At 40.0% G+C, this 17,692-nt stretch overlaps 6 protein-coding genes across 7 annotated transcripts; 4 read left to right on the top strand and 2 right to left on the bottom strand.

The window, feature by feature from the left end:
* Positions 1-689: 689 nt before the first annotated feature.
* On the bottom strand, positions 690-2,455 carry LOC6506951. The gene is made up of 5 exons (XM_001965248.4): positions 1,644-2,455; positions 1,425-1,591; positions 1,278-1,366; positions 930-1,226; positions 690-868 (listed from the first exon to the last, which is right to left on the bottom strand). Exons 1-5 carry the CDS (start codon positions 2,315-2,317, stop codon positions 797-799), a joined length of 1,299 nt encoding a protein of 432 aa, XP_001965284.2. The 5' UTR covers positions 2,318-2,455; the 3' UTR covers positions 690-796.
* A 98-nt stretch (positions 2,456-2,553) lies between these two features.
* On the bottom strand, positions 2,554-4,515 carry LOC6506940. The gene is made up of 5 exons (XM_001965247.4): positions 3,638-4,515; positions 3,417-3,583; positions 3,265-3,353; positions 2,890-3,201; positions 2,554-2,833 (listed from the first exon to the last, which is right to left on the bottom strand). Exons 1-5 carry the CDS (start codon positions 4,441-4,443, stop codon positions 2,762-2,764), a joined length of 1,446 nt encoding a protein of 481 aa, XP_001965283.1. The 5' UTR covers positions 4,444-4,515; the 3' UTR covers positions 2,554-2,761.
* Positions 4,516-4,618: 103 nt separating this feature from the next.
* On the top strand, positions 4,619-6,106 carry LOC6503589. The gene is made up of 2 exons (XM_001965246.3): positions 4,619-4,982; positions 5,033-6,106. The coding sequence occupies exons 1-2, from the start codon at positions 4,836-4,838 to the stop codon at positions 5,954-5,956; spliced, it is 1,071 nt and encodes a 356-aa protein (XP_001965282.1). The 5' UTR covers positions 4,619-4,835; the 3' UTR covers positions 5,957-6,106.
* A 5,149-nt stretch (positions 6,107-11,255) lies between these two features.
* Positions 11,256-14,162, top strand: LOC6503599 (glyoxylate reductase/hydroxypyruvate reductase). Of its 2 annotated transcripts, none has more exons than XM_014904906.3 (5): positions 11,256-11,340; positions 12,523-12,936; positions 13,108-13,445; positions 13,511-13,636; positions 13,912-14,162. In XM_014904906.3, exons 2-5 carry the CDS (start codon positions 12,539-12,541, stop codon positions 14,028-14,030), a joined length of 981 nt encoding a protein of 326 aa, XP_014760392.1. In that variant the 5' UTR covers positions 11,256-11,340; positions 12,523-12,538; the 3' UTR covers positions 14,031-14,162. The 2 variants fall into 2 exon arrangements, with proteins under 2 accessions (XP_014760392.1, XP_001965281.1); XM_001965245.4 differs by lacking the exon at positions 11,256-11,340 and adding an exon at positions 12,254-12,373.
* Positions 14,163-14,573: 411 nt separating this feature from the next.
* On the top strand, positions 14,574-15,934 carry LOC6503610 (glyoxylate reductase/hydroxypyruvate reductase). Its single transcript, XM_001965244.4, has 4 exons — positions 14,574-15,062; positions 15,176-15,507; positions 15,575-15,700; positions 15,759-15,934. Exons 1-4 carry the CDS (start codon positions 14,665-14,667, stop codon positions 15,875-15,877), a joined length of 975 nt encoding a protein of 324 aa, XP_001965280.1. The 5' UTR covers positions 14,574-14,664; the 3' UTR covers positions 15,878-15,934.
* Positions 15,935-16,099: 165 nt separating this feature from the next.
* LOC6503621 (glyoxylate reductase/hydroxypyruvate reductase) lies at positions 16,100-17,658 on the top strand. Its single transcript, XM_001965243.4, has 5 exons — positions 16,100-16,234; positions 16,352-16,763; positions 16,821-17,158; positions 17,216-17,341; positions 17,520-17,658. The coding sequence occupies exons 1-5, from the start codon at positions 16,216-16,218 to the stop codon at positions 17,636-17,638; spliced, it is 1,014 nt and encodes a 337-aa protein (XP_001965279.2). The 5' UTR covers positions 16,100-16,215; the 3' UTR covers positions 17,639-17,658.
* Positions 17,659-17,692: the final 34 nt, after the last annotated feature.

The following is a 17,692-nucleotide window of genomic DNA, read 5'->3' as shown; positions in this document are numbered from 1 at the left end:
TACAGGATTTAAAAATTATACAATTAAAGGTAATACATTCTTCAGATTGCCTTTATGGGACTATCCGAATATTGTATTATTTGGATTAAGATTCTCGGTTGGAAATTCTCGCATTACCTTGATGAGAATCTCCTGCAGTTGGACCAACTGAAAGATGACGCAAAGAATCTAAAAATCGGAAATGAAATTACACAAACGTATCTTGTAAAAAATGGCCGTATACCCAGAAGAATCCTTAAACTGATTTTCAGACTTTCCACTGAGTTAAGAGTCTATTAGACATAGACATAGCCATGCAGACTTTAATACTCATAGACATCATAGATATTCGTCCAAAAATTATCATCCGTGGGGGCCAGAATACAGTAAGAATTTATATATTCTTTTGGCCAATGAAGCCAGGAGTTCGCTGGTCAATAAACTGATTATGATATATATCCGGCAGGTTCTCCGGCAATGGTAACAAATTCTAGATGCTTTCCTTGGGAAAGCAAATGTGAAACCATATACTCTCGTTTTCTTGCTACTTGTTTTTAAATATTTTATTTCTATACTATAGTTTTCCTATTTTTTCAATTTATTGGAGGAGTATTTTGGTATTGGTAATAATTTTTTGTGGTTATAACACTATCAACCAGGCCTTGCTATGAAACCCTAAAACCTAATTCCCGCAATAAAAGTTTTAAAAATAACAATTTTAATTATTTATTTTCGTTTATCAAGCATTGCGAATTCATACACATATTTTTGAGTAAAAAGGTATGAAATCGTTTTAAAATCGATACGAATATTGATTTCATCCTTTCTTGTTTTTCCTTTTCTTATCCGACTTATTGACAATTTTGGCTTCTAATTTCTCGGCGGCGATCTAAAATTGTTTAAATTCTTGTATCTTGTAAGTTATGTCTGGTATCTTGTAAGTTACTTACACGTTCCAGCTCTTTTTGCTCAGCTATTTTGTCGAGGACCTCTTGAACTCTTCTCTTAAACATTTTAACAGTTTCCTGGGCATGGCTAAGATCGTCCTTGCACTTGTTAACTCGATTGCGAGTGATTTGTACCATATTCTCTGCCGTTTCCATATCATTTTCAAACTCCTGCTGAACCGAAAGGATTTGTTGTTTATAAGATTCAATCAGGGTCCGATATTTGCCATATACACTATCCCAAACGGACATATCCTTACTCCTCAAATCTCTGATTTTTTCAAGCTTGTCTTGGTAGTTCTAAAATATTAATATTTTAAATATTATTAAGGTTTAAAGTTTAGAACCTACCTTGCAACGCTGATCGCAATAGAATTGAGCTTGTTCTGCTCTATCGTAAACCCAATTTATTTTATATCGTGTGGCTATGGGACTCAGGTCTAGATAGAAAGCAATCTTCATTAAATTGTATTCTATTTTTTATGGGGTATTACTTACTATAGAGTTCGGATTCGATTTTACTGAGTTTAAGCTGCTTTCTCGCCAAATGTTCATTGTGGAACCTCCGATTCTTTTTGCGGCTCTCCTCAAACAATTCTTTGTAGACAGCCATTTGGGTTTCATAGGGCAATGCGATAATCTTGTCGATATCCATTGTAGTGTTTCTATCAACATAAATATTATACAATTATAATCACAAGGCACAATTTTGCTTACGAGATTGCATTATTAAATTTAGCCAGCTGATTATATTCTGAATCTGAAGAGACATCCTTAATTAGGACCTCTACCAATCGTATAAGTTCTCCCAAGTCTACGTAGAATTTGAGTTCGTCTAAAGTATTTTCTGATTTATTGTTCTCCATAATATCAATAATCACGGCACTACTTTCCTCCTCGAATCGCTTTAATTTCTCCTTGTAGCACCAACCAAAAATTGTCTTATTGGGATCGGTACCCTCCGGCGGCAGGTCCTGCATTACACGCAGAAACTCCTTTAGTTGCAACAACTGAACTATTATGCACACGCTGCTAAAGTCGGAAATTAGATTCGCGAAACGAGTTTTAAACATTTCTGTTGTTATTAATATTGAGTCTCGCTGTCGCAGGGAAAGACTCGACTTGTGGACAGTAGACATTCGACTCATATACACTGTGGCACGAGCTGCATAGTCAACTCTGTACAGCTTCGCATCAAAATCATCAATATATTCCACGTTATTATTTGTTATAGGTGTCTCTGTCGTAACACCGACTTTTTTCACCTGGATTGGAGTACTTTTTGGTAGTATTTTCTTGAGGAATTCATCGTGGCAATATTCCGGAGGTTTACTTGGCAACGGAAACAGTTCCATAATGTCATTCATGAGTGTCTTCACACTTATACTCATATTTTGTGTATTTTTTATCTTGTGGTACGTGTTTTTTATTAACTTTTTATGGATTTTATTTGTATCCTGCAGGATATGTGATGTTTTTTTTGTTGTGTTGTTTTAGTGTTACGTGTAAGGGGGTTGTGTGTGTTGTGGTTTAAATTATTCTGACAATTTTTACAAGGCCATTTTGCCTATCCCAAAAGTATGCAATAATATTATATATGTGTTTAATAAATTCAAATAATTAAAAATAATATTTTAGTTAAGATAAACTTCTTTATTTCTCATTATTAACACATGTATTTGCTTATTATCCAAATAGTCTTTTTAAAAGACAGTTTTAGTGATTCATATTTGATTCACACTTGCCTTTAGTCCTTAAAGGATCACTTCAAAAATTTAAAAATTTTATGAATCGTGAGTAAAAAGATATCAAAGTACTTAAAAAGTATGAATCTTTCACTTCTTTTTCTTCTTTTTGCCCTTCTCCTTGACTTGGACTTGCTGAGATGGTCTTTTGGATGGACGAGCCTGTGAAAAGGATGTCTTCAACTTAATAATAATTATAATTATGTAATACTACGTACCGCTGACAATCGAGCCCTCTCTGCCTCCTTTTCTTCAGCTATCTTATCGCGCACCTCTTTGGTTTTTCGCCTAAACATCTCCACCTTATCAATGGCCAGTTTGAGGTCCTCCTTGCATTTGTTGACGCGATTGCGTGTGGTCTGCACCATATTCTCTGCTGACTCCATGTCCTCGTCGTAGGCCTGTTGGACCTGATTGATGCGCTTCTTATAGAACTCGATCAGGTAGAGGTATTCATAAGTGACACTCTGACGCACTCTCATATCCTTTTCGGTTAAATCGGCCAATCTTTGCAACTCATCGGTGTAAACCTATATTGGATTATAGATACTATTAAATGAAAAAATATACATAAACCATTAAAAAGTACTAACCTTACAATGTAAGTCATCTTTGAACTGAAATTGTTCCTTCTTGTCGTACGTCCAATTTATTCTATATCGAGTTTCCACAGGCATGATGTCTTAAAATTTATTTTTATTTTAATAAAAATTAAAATTACAATTATAAGAAATCAAATACTCACAATCGCTTTGAAAACGCTCTTTTTTTAAGGCCAGCTGCTTGGCCTTCAAACCTGGATTTTGAAACTTTCCTTGTTTATTCTGATTTTCCTCAACCAAAGCATCATGTTCCGCCATTACAGTCTCATATGGCAAACCAATTATCTTATCAATATCCATGGTAGTGTCTCTGAAATTAAAATATTAAATACGTTAAAAATATTGAATATGAAAAAACCCCTACGTAAGATGCTCCATAAAACCATGGACGGCACATAGATCCTTTTCCTTGACCACATCCCGGTGCAGTATTCGTACCAGACGAATTATCTCAGTTAGGTCGACATAAAACTTAAGATCATCCAGTGTGGTCTGTGACTTATTTTCCTCTAAAATATCTATATATACTGTGGCACTTTGTTCCTGGAATCGCTTCAAATTTTCCTTGTAACACCACACGAAAATTGTGTTATTTGGATCAGTTCCTTCGGGGGGATGCTCCCTCATTACATTCAGGATTTCCTGGAGCTGGACCAGCTGATAAATGACGCAAACATTACGGAAATCTGATATCAAATTACGGAACCGGGTCTTGAACATTTGAGCCGTTTTGAAGGCCGATTTCCGCTGATCCACGCTAAGAACTGACCTACTACGCTGATCAGTGGATTGTCTGGCCAAGAAAGTGGCCCTGGCCATATACATAGTGGCCCGAGCCTTGTAGTTCGTGGCATATAGATTGGCCAGAAAGTCCTCGTTCGCACTCTCAAAGGTAAATTCAAAAGGATCTGTTTGCTCGTAATTGAGCTTACGGTCACGGTCCAGTTTCTGCAGGCCAAATGGAGCCAGTAATTTTTTGATAAACGCATCATGACACATATGCACTGGCTTCTCTGGCAATGGAAACAGGCCCATAATCTTCTTCATGTAATCTTTATAGGTGTACTTTGTGACCTCCACCTCCTCTGGTTCATCATCTTTGTCATCGTCGTCGAAAAAGAAGTCATCCCTGGTGGAAAAGAAATTATGAAACGAATAATCGTCTTCCATGTTTTATGTTTCTAATATTTCGTATAATTGTGTCGAGTGCTATCTGAAATCTGTCACTGAAATGTAAAGTAAGTCATGATACAATACTGGACTTTATGAAAATTTAAAAAAAAAATATATAAAAAGTAGGCTCTGAAGTTCCAGTTTGTGTGGATTTGGGTTGGATTTTCGTAGAACAGTTCAGTACAGTGTGTCGTACGGTCTATAAGAGTAATCTCCATAATTTAACTCACAACTTATTTTTTTTCGTTTTTGGTTATATTTGTTTTGGTTTTTTTTCATAACGCCTTTTTTTTATTTTGCAATTTTCTGTAAGAATTAAAAATTTCTAAGTTTCCGAAATCTTTAGTAATACAAAGCAGTAAATAGGCATCAAAGAGGAAAGAAGAACAATGGAGTCCGATTCGGGTGAGATAAAAGATGCCATGGAGGTTGTGGTCCCCGAAGATGATTCCTCGAATGTCGTCCAGGAAACTGAGGAAGATACAGCAGCAGAACTGACTCCCAAGACTAGCGATGTCGCCACCAATACTGACGAGGTAAGGTTCAAGAATTTAATTTCAATAATTTTTATTTAATTTTTTTTTAGCCGAACAATGTAAGGCCAGTGGCTGTTGTGCAACCACGTCGTCTGGACGAGGACTCGAAACAGGCTGATAGCCTTTTTGATTATGCCCAGGTTGCCGCCTTGGAATACGGCATTTCCCGCTTTCTTTCAGCCCGTGACAACATCCCTGGCCCCACCTACACAGCCAGTCCATTGTGTACTAGCTCGGATGCCGGAAGTAGCTCTTCCTCTGATGGCCGCAGTTCCCGCCGCGGAGTCTACTCCACTTTTGTGAACCTTAGCAGAGTTGTTCTATTCTCGACCTTGCCACCTCCCCCTCCGGCTGTCTCCTTTTATCCGGGTAATTCCCTCTTCTTCAATTCAACTGCTGTCCGTGAAGGAGCTATTTATGTGGAGGAGTACATCCGCGAGTTGTTGAGCCTCAACCTGCGTCGCATCAGACACGATCGCAGCTTTATGGATCCAAGCAATGTGGAGACCCGCCGTAGACTACGCCGAAACTTCCGTTCCGTACTATCTCTTCTGAGGAATCTGACCACCGATTATGCCCGCTCCCTTGGCTGTAATCCCATGGAGCTGACAGAGTTCCGGCAGTTGCGTTCGCTTTACTTGGCGGCACGTCGCATTGGACGTTCGATGGGGCGTTCAGAGGCGCCTCGGTTCCCCAGGCAGAACAGCGAAGCTGGCGTTGAGGGTGATGCAGATGACTCTGAGGCCGAGGATGCCCCAGCTAGGAATGAAGCGGACATATTGCCGGCTGTTGAGCGATTCATCCAGTTGCTGGGACGGAATGTTCCATCGGGACACAATTCCATACCCATCATGCTGGATGGCAGTTCCCCGTACGTACAGGCCCTGATCAGCGAGCGCCGTCACCTTCAAGATGAGGAGGAGGAGGAGCAGTTTGGAGTAGATCCCAACCCCAATCGTTCCAATGAAAATTGAAGCATACCACTTTTATCGTTAGATCTCTGCTAGTTCAGACACCAGATTTTCTGCAATATTTTTTTTGTGAGAGGTTTTACTTTTTACGAAATTGGAGCTATAACCCCAAGAATGGCTAGCATAATAAAAGAGAGCTATTGTTGAGTTTAATTGCAAATCTTTGCAAGGAATTTAAAGTGCCACCCAACTCTTCCGCCCAGTGACCCCGATCGTGTTCCCAATCCCCCAAAGCGCCAAATGCAGCGTGAACAAAACACTGACTGACATTCCCATAATTATCCCATGTGGTAAGCAACGTAACGGTGGCAACAGCAAACAGTCATGTGAATTACGACCCGTGCCTGATGTCAGTCAGTGTTAACATCATTACAAACTGTATTTACATGGGAGTAGGGGAGGCTGCGTCACTGTAGCAACTGTAAATTAAGCTGAAAGTTGTACCTCCAATTGGCGAAAGTTTTAAAGACTACACCTATACCTTATAAATAATTTAACATTTATTTCAACTGCTTAAAATTAGTTAAGAAGTACTAATTTCTTTTATTACTCATACGCAGGGTGGGCTTGGCCTCAAAGACCTAAAAGTTATAATTATCTGTAAAAACAGAAATTTCATGGGTATATAGATAAAAAAATATTATATAGTTTAATATAATATCTAAAGAAAAATTCAAAATCTTTATAGAATAAAAATGTTTTGCTATACGGGTCGTATAAGTAATATTTTTACAAACTAGAAAAAATAAATTTCCAGTGTCATTTTTATTTTTTATAATTTAAATAAAAAATTAGCAGATTTATAAACAAAAACAAATATTGACGAATCTACCCCCCTGCAACTATTAAAGGGTGTGCAAACATGTAGGGCCCCTCTACATATGCACTTAAATACATACATAAATATGTATGCATAACTCAAATGCATGTGCGCATCAACTCCCACGCTCTCTGACTCTTCTCATTCCCCTCACTTTTCCGTTGGGGCTCACCTGAGCTCCCTCTCTTGCCAACTTACGCTCCCGCTCTCACGCTAGTGTGGCTCAACACAGTGTAGGCACCCGCCAGAGACTTGGGGGCTCTCCCGCACACTCACACTCTCGCACACTAACACACATGGCGCTTTCGTTCACTCGTTTTGGGGCCACTCTCTTCTTGTGGCGACTTTTCTGCTGCCTTGGAGCTCTGTTCGCCTGTTCCCTCGTATCGCGTAGAGGGACCTGCCTCAATGTTGCGCGTCGATTTTAGGGAGCCTACACCATAAAAATCGGCGACGCTTGGCCACCTTTTTTTTGCTTTGTACTTCCCCTGTCCCAGACGGGGCTCCCCCACAGCTACATTTTTCATTAGTCGTGTGAAGTTGGGTGGAGTGAAGGCGCCTGCGCGGAGTGCGACGCTTTGCAGCTTTGTCGCTCGGCCGCCATTTGTGATTCCCGCTGCCATGTCGCCAAATATGAAGCTAGCAGAAGGCACTGCAAGGAGGTTGCAAATGTTTTGTGTGTGTGGGATGTTGAGTGTTGGATGCTGCTTAGATGCCAGCAACTTGCCCTTGACATTTGACCTTAACCCGTCGAGTTTTCAGCTGGAATAAGACAGTTGAAATTATTTGTTTATCTTTTGATTTAATTTTAATTAAAATGTATTACATATTTTGTTCTTGAAAAAATAAAAATTTATTAAAATTTTAACAAAAGTTGACTGGTTAGGGTTAAGCTGATGCTGCAGCAGCGAGATCAAGAGCGTTGTCTGCCACCACACCATTGTAGTTATGTACGTGTATATGTACATTTTCACCGTTATTGTCTGTCCCGCTTTCTTTTTCACCCATTTTTTTTTTCGCTTGTCTACTTTCAACGATTTCTGATTGCTTGTTTGCCAAACCGCAGTCAGCGCTGGTAATGCCGGCGGCAGCGGATGTAACGGTAAATGACAATGCCCCACCGACGACCACAACGAAGCTACGCGACTCCACCGAGCTCCATCGCCGACGGTCGCATCTGATAGACAGCTGTCTCCCGGTTACGTCAGTCAAAATGACGCATCGTGTTTTGGTAACAGGAAAGCATGAAAGCCACAAAGACGCCCAATATGCGACGCCGATTCTGTAGCTGGAGCTGCTGCTGGGGCTGGCGGCAAGAAAATCACCACGAAACAAAAGAACAAAGCCGAACACAGAAAAAGAAGAAGAATAAAAAAGAAAATAAACACACGACGCAGCGACACGACAACAAAAAAATCCACCCTCGCTCCATGAGCTGAAAATGCTTTGTTGTTGTTCTTGTTGTTGTTGGTGTCTCGTTTCCTTTTCAATTACACTAAGTGCAGTGTCTGCCGGGCGATAGAGTGAGATGGGGAGTGTGGGTGTTGGGGTTGAATGGCGGTGGAGCCAGCACTTATGGTGCGACAAAGCCAAAATTCTTGCGCCCTAAGCTCCAAACACAAAGCAACAGAGTCAGTAGTGGTGTAAATTGCAATGTTAGCACAAGTTGCTACTCTTGGTGGCAGTGGTGAAATTTTGCAAAATGAACATTTAGCTGGAAATATTAAAATCCAATCGACGTCGAACTTTATCGTAGGGCAGAAGTGCAGAAGCTCATTGTGTAGTAATTTACATCCATCAAAATTACACGGCTTCTTCACTCTGCAGTTTCGAGCAGTATGGTTTCCAAAACAGCAGAAACATAGTCGTTTAGCCTTAATGACTTCAAGTCTAGTCCTGATTGTCATACTCAAAAATCCTTCACATTCAGACAGATCGTGCTCGCCGTCACATACCGGGCACAATGATTTTGTTGGATCTTCAATTTTCTGCTTGTCCTTGCTCGAACCTTCCGCTATATTGTGCACTAGCAAGCGCTCCTTAATATGTCTGCTTCCTTTATCTTTTTCCGTTGTTTGGTAATCGTACGGCGTCACCATTGTAGCACACATTGCTACGCCAAAGAGCCAATTGTCGAAGGTAACTAGATTGCCCCCACCTGCTGCTAAACGATGTCTGCCCCAATCCAGCTTTAGATCACTGGACAGCTTAGCAACCAGTTCACTCAATAGGGTAGAGTCGTAGGGTAGAGCTCCTGCATATTAGGAGCTGTTACCCAATGAACATTTCGAGCTATACCCGTGTTCGTATGATGCTCGAACATCTGTGTAGCTATTTCACCATGTGGTTGAGACACAACGTTATTTGTTGGGTTCGTGCTTATTGGCGTGCTTGTACCTTCAAGCGACACGAACTGACCTGAGTTTGTCACTGTTTGTCCTGACAATGTTCCATTGTCGAATCCTGCGAACGGTCCAGTGAGACTACACCCAGAGCTTCTCCATGAACCGTCTTCAACTCCAATATTTAAATCGCCAGACTCGTTTCTAATTTCATCATCCATTTCAGAAATTTGACGCCACTCTTCACTGGCTGGTAATGCGTCAACAGATCTTGCTTCAAATAGTCCTGTATACTACGTCCTCACTCCTTTCACACCCTTGGTAAAGGAATGCTTTCCAGAAGCCGTGCACTCTTGCAGCGTGGTTTTCCGGATGGCAAAGTATTTCAGAATGTTGGGACACTCCCAGGTCCCTAGAGCCTTCCACGTAAATCAAGCCGACTTTTATGAACGAAACGCTGAAATCTTTATTTAAATTTCAAAATTATAAATGTAGAAAATTATAAAATAGAAGCTTTTCTTGCTTACACTTGTGGTTTGCCGCTCTTTACATTTACTAATGGCATTTGAAACTTTTCTTACACTATTTTCCTATTTAGTGTTGGGCATGACTGCATTCAAATTATATTATACAACACCGACAAATTCAAATTGGCCCGTTACTTCGTGGCTACATCGTACGCCTCGTAACACTTAGTTTATGAACAATCTTGACTATGGCAACTCTGCGTATGAGTAACAAACTTAATATGACTCTTAAACCGATATTATGACCAGTTATTCATTTGAAATACTTTATATCCCTTAAAGGGAAATTTTAAGAATGAAATCTAATATAGAGACGTTTAAGCCTTAACGGTAAAGGTTAATTAAAGAGGCCAAGGAACTTTTCTCTTCTAAATAAGTTTTCTGTTGCCTGCTTTTAGGGATAATTTCACTTTCTAGGAAGTAGGAAATGTTCATTATACAATATAAGGAAATATGAAAGAATATTTTTTATATTAAAAAGCAAAGGCATTTAAAAGAACCTGTCAGAAATAGAAACACATTTTTTCAATAAAAAAATATAATATTTTGTAATTAATTGTATGCCGCAAATGCTCCAAATGATCAACACTGATGGCGTCGCAAACACCAACGCCAATGATTCTTGCTGCCGCTTTCACACAAAGCCAACAAAAGATACCACAAAAAAAAGGAGGTGGAGAGACCGGCAAGCAAGAGGGCCAAACCCAACTGTGTGGCGAGGGCCTGCGGCGTCTGCATGTGTTGTTGGCCATCTCTGAGCGCCTGCTGCTTTGCGGACAAAATTTGAGCAGATCCGCTCACAAAAAAACGGCATTATGTACGGAACTACGAAATAGTAATGGGCGTAGGTTCCACAGCGTTCCAACCGCCGGCTCCACTGGCTCCAGTGGCTCCACCGCAACGTCAGCGGTGGCGGTGGTGCCCATTCCAATTGGAAATTGGCCTGCGAACGCGCACACCGCTCATATGGGAAAAGTCCCCAACTGGTATTTCGAGCAGGCGCGCATGTTTCCCAACTGCTCACTCCCCCGAAGAGTTTCGATGGTTATTCGTTTTGTATACTTGTATGTAGGTACGTTTCACTCGAAGCGATAAGAAGCGATGACACAATGCGAGATAAGCAGCTAGAAAGAGAACGACGATGCAGGGCCCCAAGAAAGAGATGGCAGAAGAGAGTGTGCACCGAAAGATAGAGAGGGGAAATCACAGGTATAAGGTTTAATCAAAAAGTCACTGATCGTGAGAGTGATAGCACCTGAATATTAATAAATATTTAACTCTTTTATATATTTGTTAAAAATATTAAAGAAAAAACGAATATTATTTTTACTTATTTTATTTGTTAATAAATATATTGAATATTCCATTATTTATTTATATTTATTATTATAGATCATAATGACTTTTAATGACTTTCTGGATTAATCTACAATAGTGTTTCATCATGCTGGAAAATATAAAAAAAAATACAGCATAAACATTTAACAAATTTTTAAAAATATATTTTAATTTAGTTTAGTTTATTATTTAACTTTTTATTAATTTTTTTACTCTACTCCCATTTTTTTACCCCTTTTTTAGAATCTGATAATTTTGCGATATGATTGGGACTCTATATAAAGGTTTAGCTTCTGGCCACGATCATTCAGTCGTGCGGCAAGCTCAGAGCAGTATAGTATTCTAATTTCTAATTTTACGGTAAGAGAAAAAAAGAGAAAATTTAGAAAGATTACAGAACGCGAGTACTTGCAAAAAAAGCTTTCCCCCCATGGGGTCTCCTAAAAACATTCAGTTCGGTTTATTCTCCGCGCGAGTTTGGTGGCAGAGAATAAATTAGTTTAATAAAAAGAATACTAGTAATGCGATTAATTAGTATAGTTTTTCTCTTCCGATTTGTGCTTTTGTAAACCCCCCCAAAATTTAAGAGACTTTCAGTGAGAGATAGTTATTTTTATGACATTGAACATGAATTGTAATTAATATCAGATTTTCGTGGGTTTTTTCCACTTTCCTCCTAAAAAAGTGTTGCCAAAAAGCATCAAATTGTCAAAACTTGATGGAATTCGTTGTCGTGGGCCAGTGATTAGATGTGAACATATCTAGAAGGTTTCTGTGTTTTGGAATTTCGCAATAAATCTATGGGGGTCTCAAGTGGGGAGATAGTGTTGAGCAGCCATAACGTTGTACTTTTAACCCTTTTGACTTTGGTGGTGTTTTAATGAAGTTGACTTGGAACAATATTACTTTCCTCAAAATTTCTTCTCTTTTAAGAATCAATAGATACTCAGAAAATACTGTCATTATATGTTTATATTTAATTAAATAATTATAATAAACAAAATATGTAAACATAATCGGACTTTTCATTTTATTTATTAAAGTTTATGTAATAAATTCTTTATTTAATAGAGTACTTAATACTTCAATACTTACAATTTTTAAAAATACCCCAAAATTCTGGCTTCAATTTAAAATAATCCCCTTTATTTTACCACGCCTCTAAAAATATAAAACTTCCCAAACCAGTTGTGCGTCTTATACACTGTAGAAGAGAATCTGACTGATACTGAAAGGTTTAAGAACATTTACAAAAAAATACATACTTATATAGGAAAGACAAAAGAGACTGAGCGCGGATCAGAATGCTGAACAGGTTCATTGGTTTATCGGCTACTATTGCGGCTCGCAGCAGCCGCAGTGGCTTTCTGCCTGCGTCGCTTTTAAAAGCTGGGTTCGTATTCCGCCTTTGGGCTCAGTTGCTCACCAAACTCGACTTCGATCGCAACACCTCAAATAATATTCGAATATGAAATCGGTTGTGTTGCCACTGATTGTGGCATTGGCCATTGCCAGCAGCAGTAATGCCTCCCTTTTGCGCAGGAATCAAAACAAGACCATGTCCACTGGTAAGGCTTTCAAGGTCCTGGTGACCCATCCCGAGGTGCCACAGGAGGGCATTGACCTGCTCAAGGAGAACTGCGAGGTGATCCTGGTGAACAGTGTTCCCACCGATCGGGCAGAGCTCCTGCAGAAGCTGCGTGGTGTTGATGGTGTCCTGTGGGGTGGACATGCTGCTCTCAATGCCGAGGCTCTGGATGCCGCTGGTCCTCAGCTGAAGTCCATCTCCACCATGTCCGCTGGCATTGATTATGTGGATGTGCCGGAGCTGAAGAAGCGAAAGATTCCATTGGGACACACTCCCACAGTTCTCAACACGGCTGTCGCCGATCTGGCAGTGGGTCTCGTTATTGCCGCCAGTCGTCGTTTCCACGAGGGACGCAAGAAGATCGACAAGTGAGTTTTTAATACTTATTAGTTTTTAACTTTATTTAGGCCATAAACAAATCTAATCAAACTTCGAGAAATTAACTTAATCTTTTTGTTTTAAAATCTTGATTAAAGTTTTATTTTTTTGACATTTAAGACAAAGAGTTATACCCTCTATTTATTAAATATCCTTTTTAGTGACCAGTGGGAGAACTACCACTTGAACTGGCTTCTCGGCCAGGACATTCGTGACTCCACCGTGGGATTCTATGGCTTTGGCGGAATCGGCCAGGCTATTGCCAAGCGTCTTGGCGGTTTCGACATCGATCGCGTCCTGTACACCACCCGCCGTCGCGTTGCCAAGGACATTGAGGAGGAGTACAATGCCAAGAAGGTCGACTTTGATACTCTCCTAGCTGAAAGTGACTTTATTGTTATTGCCTCCCCCCTGACCAAGGATACAGAGGGAGTGTTCAATGCCACCGCCTTCAACAAGATGAAGGAGACCGCCGTCCTGGTCAACATTGCCAGAGGAAGTGAGTTGGAAGTCCCTCAGTTATACAAACATTTTTCTATCATTCATGGTTCTTGTCCTTTAAAGAAATCGTCAACCAGAATGACCTTTATGAGGCCTTGAAGTGCAACCGAATCTTTGCCGCCGGCCTGGACGTCACGGATCCGGAACCGCTGTCACCCACAGACAAGCTGCTGACACTCGACAATGCTGGTGAGTAGTGGAGGGGGGTAATCATCAAAATAAATTCGGTTTATTGATATCACCCTGTCCTGCTTTTGAGGCCCCCACCTTGGGTAGCATTTGTTATCAATTTTTGTGATTTCCTCTTATCTACTTGGTAGTTGACATAGTCTGGAAGTATTTTGAGAGATTTTATTAAGGTTTTTTGAAGGTTACATATAAAAAAAAGGCAAAACCCCATTAAAAGGTTTATTTTAAGTGACCACCTTGACCTTAAACATAATTGATTTTGTGTTCCCTTTCAGTTATCCTGCCCCACATTGGATCTGCCACGAAGCGAACCCGCGCCGACATGGCCACCATTGCCGCCCACAATGTTCTCCGCGGCCTGGCCGGGGAGCCCATGCTGTCGCCCGCCTACTAGGAAACTCTGAATCAAATTCCAATGGAAATTTGTGTGGGAAACCAGACCAGCCAGGTGTGAAAGGCCACCAGTGGCCTTGCCATGTTTGTAAATGTGAAAATAAAAAATATAATTACAATAGAAACCACTTAAGTAAAGTGCTTAATTTTAATAGAGGGTAGAATGGTTGGCTTTGGGTTTTGAATATTGAAATTATTTGAAAACAAGAGGAGATACTTAGTATACTTTTCAGTTCAGTTTGCAAAGAAAATATTTAATATTTAAGTACAATTATGGGGGAAATCAATTACTAAATATTTTTTAAAATTTTTATTTAGAGTATAAATAAGAAATAGAAATGAATATGTATCTTATTTAATTCATAAACAAACAAAAGGACTTCATGGAAGAGTATTATAACAACAATAATAAACTTATACAATTAAGCTTCCTATATCATTGCATATTTAAGAGCAATTAGTTTCTGTCTTAAGAGCGTATTTAAAACTTAAGAGCTTATGAAATTTAGAGAGAACTGATAAAAGCTTAAGATTTGTTTTGGGTTGCAAAATTTTCCACTAAGCAGTCAAGAGTTTAACGCTGAAACTGACTGATAGTGCAGTAGAATATAAATCCTATATATAATCCTAAAGCCATGTCGCGTCGTGCCTTCAAAGTACTCATATCCCATCCAAATGTACCTCTACCGGCTCTGGATCTGCTTAGATCCCGTGGAGCAGAGACCATCATCTGCCAGAGTGTGCCCCCCAGCAGGGAGGAGATCCTTCAGAAAGTTCCCGGTGTGGATGCCATCTACTGGGCCCACTATCAGCCCTTAAATGCCGGTATACTGGATGCTGCCGGCTCGCAGTTACGTTGTGTCACCACCATGTCATCGGGCATTGATTTTGTGGACATTCCTGAATTCAAAAAGCGACAAATTCCACTGGGACACACCCCGGGGGTGGTGAAGAATTCGGTGGCTGATCTGGCAATTGGATTGATGATTTCCGCCGGGCGTCACTTTCATGCCGGACGCACAGAAATCGAAAAGTAAGAGTTTCAAAAACAGCTGCTTCCCACAGAAAGAGCTTTTGGCATAAAAAGCTACTCTGATAAGGGTTGTCAAGTCACTCAAATATATTCAAAATAATGCCTCTTCCTAGATCCCAATGGAAAACGGAGCAAATAAACTGGATGATGGGCCAGGAGATTCGGGACTCGGTGATCGGTTTCTTTGGCTTTGGCGGCATTAGTCAGGCCATTGCCCAGCGATTACAGAGCTGGAATGTGGCTAAGATTATCTACCACACCAGGACGCGAAAGGACAACGATATCGACTACAAAGCTCAGCATGTGTCCTTTGAGGAACTTTTGCAGGAAAGCGACTTCTTGGTCGTAGCTGCCCCTCTAACAAACGAAACCAGGGAAAAGTTCAATGGCAAGGCTTTCGATTTAATGAAAAAGAGTTCGGTTTTCGTCAATGTGGCGCGAGGTGGTGAGTATTATTTAATATTTATTTTAAAAAATATTTTTCTTACTTAATTGTCTATAATTTTATTTAGGCCTGGTTAACCAGCCTGATCTGTATGATGCCTTGACCACTGGAAAGATATTTGCCGCTGGTTTGGATGTCACCACCCCAGAACCACTGCCTGCCGATAATCCACTTCTCACTCTGCCTAATTGTAGTATGTATTAATTAATTAAATGTAAAGTTTTAGGTTTAATTTTTAATTTATATTTTAGTCATTCTTCCTCATATGGGCACTCAAACCTGGAAAACCACCACCGAAATGAGTCTTCTGGCTGCCAATAATATTATTAATGCCATGGAGGGAAAACCCATGGTGAGACCTGCCTATTAAAAAGAGAATTTGTTAAATAATTATGAAGGGATAAATGAATAAAGTTACAGAAATAAATTTGTTATATTTAAATATAAATATAAAACCATTTATTTGAGTATATAATACCCGATACTCCTCTATCATAGAATAAATAGGGAGTTTTTTTAAACATTATCATTAAAAAAAGCTTTAAACATACTTAGCTTAGAGATATCTGCTCCTCTACAAAAGAGTATTCCCCCAAAGCTGATAGTTCAGTTGAATGGCAAACGTGCCACAGTGAAGAAGTCTCTACAGATAATACCCAAACACTAGTTATACAATAGTTTGACATTTTTCTCTTAAATTCAAAGCTAATGAAGAGAATTACGAATAGTAAGCCAAAGCTTTTGCATTGAAAGAGATATTTTTGCATGCTCTGTGTTTCGTGATAATTGCCGAGATTTGTTATATTTTTGACCATCAAATAATCTCTTTGTTTGATCATTAAAGCCCTTAGAAATATGTCCACAAACAAGGCATATAAAGTGCTGATAGCACACACTGATGTTCCTGAGGAGGGACTGAAGGTCCTTAGAGAGAAGTGCGAGGTCATTCGAATTGTGAATGATTACCCCAAAAATAGGGCAGAGATTCTGGAGAAGATCAAGGGAGTTCATGCTGCCATTTGGGGTGGTCGGGATCTGCTAAATGCCGAAGTTCTAGATGCCGCAGGACCTCAGTTCAAGGTGGTGTCCACCATGTCCTCGGGCATCAACAATGTGGATGTCCCAGAACTAAAAAAGCGGGGAATCCCCTTGGGAAGCACTCCTGCCATGTTAGTTGTGGCGGTCGCTGACTTGGCCGTGGGATTACTAATCGCAGCAGCTCGAAGATTCCAGGAGGGCAGAAGGAAAATCGACAGGTGAGTCTAGCTTGAATTAAACCCTAAAATCCTTCTATAATTTGTTGTCCTTTTAAGCAATAATTGGGAAACCCATCACCGTAACTGGATGCTGGGCCAGGACATCCGGGATTCCACAGTGGGCTTCTATGGCTTTGGAGGAATCGGCCAGGCGATTGCCAAGCGTCTCTCCGGCTTTGAGATAGGTCGTGTCCTTTACACCACCAGGAGCAGAGTTAGCGAGGATATTGAGAAGAAATTCAATGCCACGAAAGTGGACTTTAATACTCTCCTGGCGGAAAGTGACTTTGTGGTTATAGCCTCTCCCCTGACTCCAGAAACTGAAGGACTCTTTAATGCCACAGCCTTTAATAAAATGAAGACCACGTCCGTCCTGGTTAACATTGGCAGGGGCAGTAAGTTTTTAATTTAACACTATTTTACAGACACTAAAAAGGTATGTTTTAAATTAGAAATTGTCAACCAGGATGACCTCTATGAGGCCTTGAAATCTAATCGCATTTTTGCCGCTGGCTTGGATGTCATGGTCCCAGAGCCCTTGCGTTCCAATGATAAGCTCCTAGCTTTGGATAATGTTGGTCAGTATAATAAATTAATTTGTGATTTATGTTTGGTAATATTTGACACTTTAGTTTAGTTGTCAGCAAACTCTTAAAAAGAAACTCACTCATTTCACACCTCTTGACATCTTTATCTTGTATCTCTCAAGTAACCATTATCAGAAGTACTTCAATAATATATTTTTTTGCATTACAGTCGTCACTCCTCATGTAGGCTATGCCACAAAAAGAACCCGCGTAGATGCCGCCAGTTTGGCAGTCCAAAATATCCTAAAAGGATTGGCCGGAGAGCCCATGCCCTCACCTGCTTATTAAATAGATTTTTTAATACAAAATATTATGCATTTAATTTAAAAAAAATTAAACCAA

Source organism: Drosophila ananassae, chromosome 3R (assembly GCF_017639315.1).
Source record: "Drosophila ananassae strain 14024-0371.13 chromosome 3R, ASM1763931v2, whole genome shotgun sequence".
Taxonomy (NCBI): Eukaryota; Metazoa; Arthropoda; class Insecta; order Diptera; family Drosophilidae; genus Drosophila; species Drosophila ananassae.
Note: the sequence above shows the minus strand (reverse complement) of the source record. Positions and strands in the feature narration are given on the sequence as shown.

Excerpts from the sequence above, each read along its gene's own strand:
- LOC6506951 (XM_001965248.4), bottom strand. The coding sequence starts at position 2,317 with ATGAGTATAAGTGTGAAGACACTCATGAATGACATTATGGAACTGTTT. Across the intron at positions 1,592-1,643 it reads AAATTTAATAATGCAATCTC|AAACACTACAATGGATATCG; the intron begins GTAAGCAAAATT and ends TTATGTTGATAG. Across the intron at positions 1,227-1,277 it reads ATTGCGATCAGCGTTGCAAG|AACTACCAAGACAAGCTTGA; the intron begins GTAGGTTCTAAA and ends TTAATATTTTAG.
- LOC6506940 (XM_001965247.4), bottom strand. The coding sequence starts at position 4,443 with ATGGAAGACGATTATTCGTTTCATAATTTCTTTTCCACCAGGGATGAC. Across the intron at positions 3,202-3,264 it reads AAGATGACTTACATTGTAAG|GTTTACACCGATGAGTTGCA; the intron begins GTTAGTACTTTT and ends AATCCAATATAG. Across the intron at positions 2,834-2,889 it reads AGAGGGCTCGATTGTCAGCG|GCTCGTCCATCCAAAAGACC; the intron begins GTACGTAGTATT and ends TCCTTTTCACAG.
- LOC6503589 (XM_001965246.3), top strand. The coding sequence starts at position 4,836 with ATGGAGTCCGATTCGGGTGAGATAAAAGATGCCATGGAGGTTGTGGTC. Across the intron at positions 4,983-5,032 it reads TCGCCACCAATACTGACGAG|CCGAACAATGTAAGGCCAGT; the intron begins GTAAGGTTCAAG and ends ATTTTTTTTTAG.
- LOC6503599 (XM_001965245.4), top strand. The coding sequence starts at position 12,285 with ATGCTGAACAGGTTCATTGGTTTATCGGCTACTATTGCGGCTCGCAGC. Across the intron at positions 12,374-12,522 it reads GCGTCGCTTTTAAAAGCTGG|GAATCAAAACAAGACCATGT; the intron begins GTTCGTATTCCG and ends CCTTTTGCGCAG. Across the intron at positions 13,637-13,911 it reads GCTGACACTCGACAATGCTG|TTATCCTGCCCCACATTGGA; the intron begins GTGAGTAGTGGA and ends GTTCCCTTTCAG.
- LOC6503610 (XM_001965244.4), top strand. The coding sequence starts at position 14,665 with ATGTCGCGTCGTGCCTTCAAAGTACTCATATCCCATCCAAATGTACCT. Across the intron at positions 15,063-15,175 it reads GGACGCACAGAAATCGAAAA|ATCCCAATGGAAAACGGAGC; the intron begins GTAAGAGTTTCA and ends GCCTCTTCCTAG. Across the intron at positions 15,508-15,574 it reads CGTCAATGTGGCGCGAGGTG|GCCTGGTTAACCAGCCTGAT; the intron begins GTGAGTATTATT and ends AATTTTATTTAG.
- LOC6503621 (XM_001965243.4), top strand. Across the intron at positions 17,159-17,215 it reads GGTTAACATTGGCAGGGGCA|AAATTGTCAACCAGGATGAC; the intron begins GTAAGTTTTTAA and ends GTTTTAAATTAG. Across the intron at positions 17,342-17,519 it reads CCTAGCTTTGGATAATGTTG|TCGTCACTCCTCATGTAGGC; the intron begins GTCAGTATAATA and ends TTTGCATTACAG.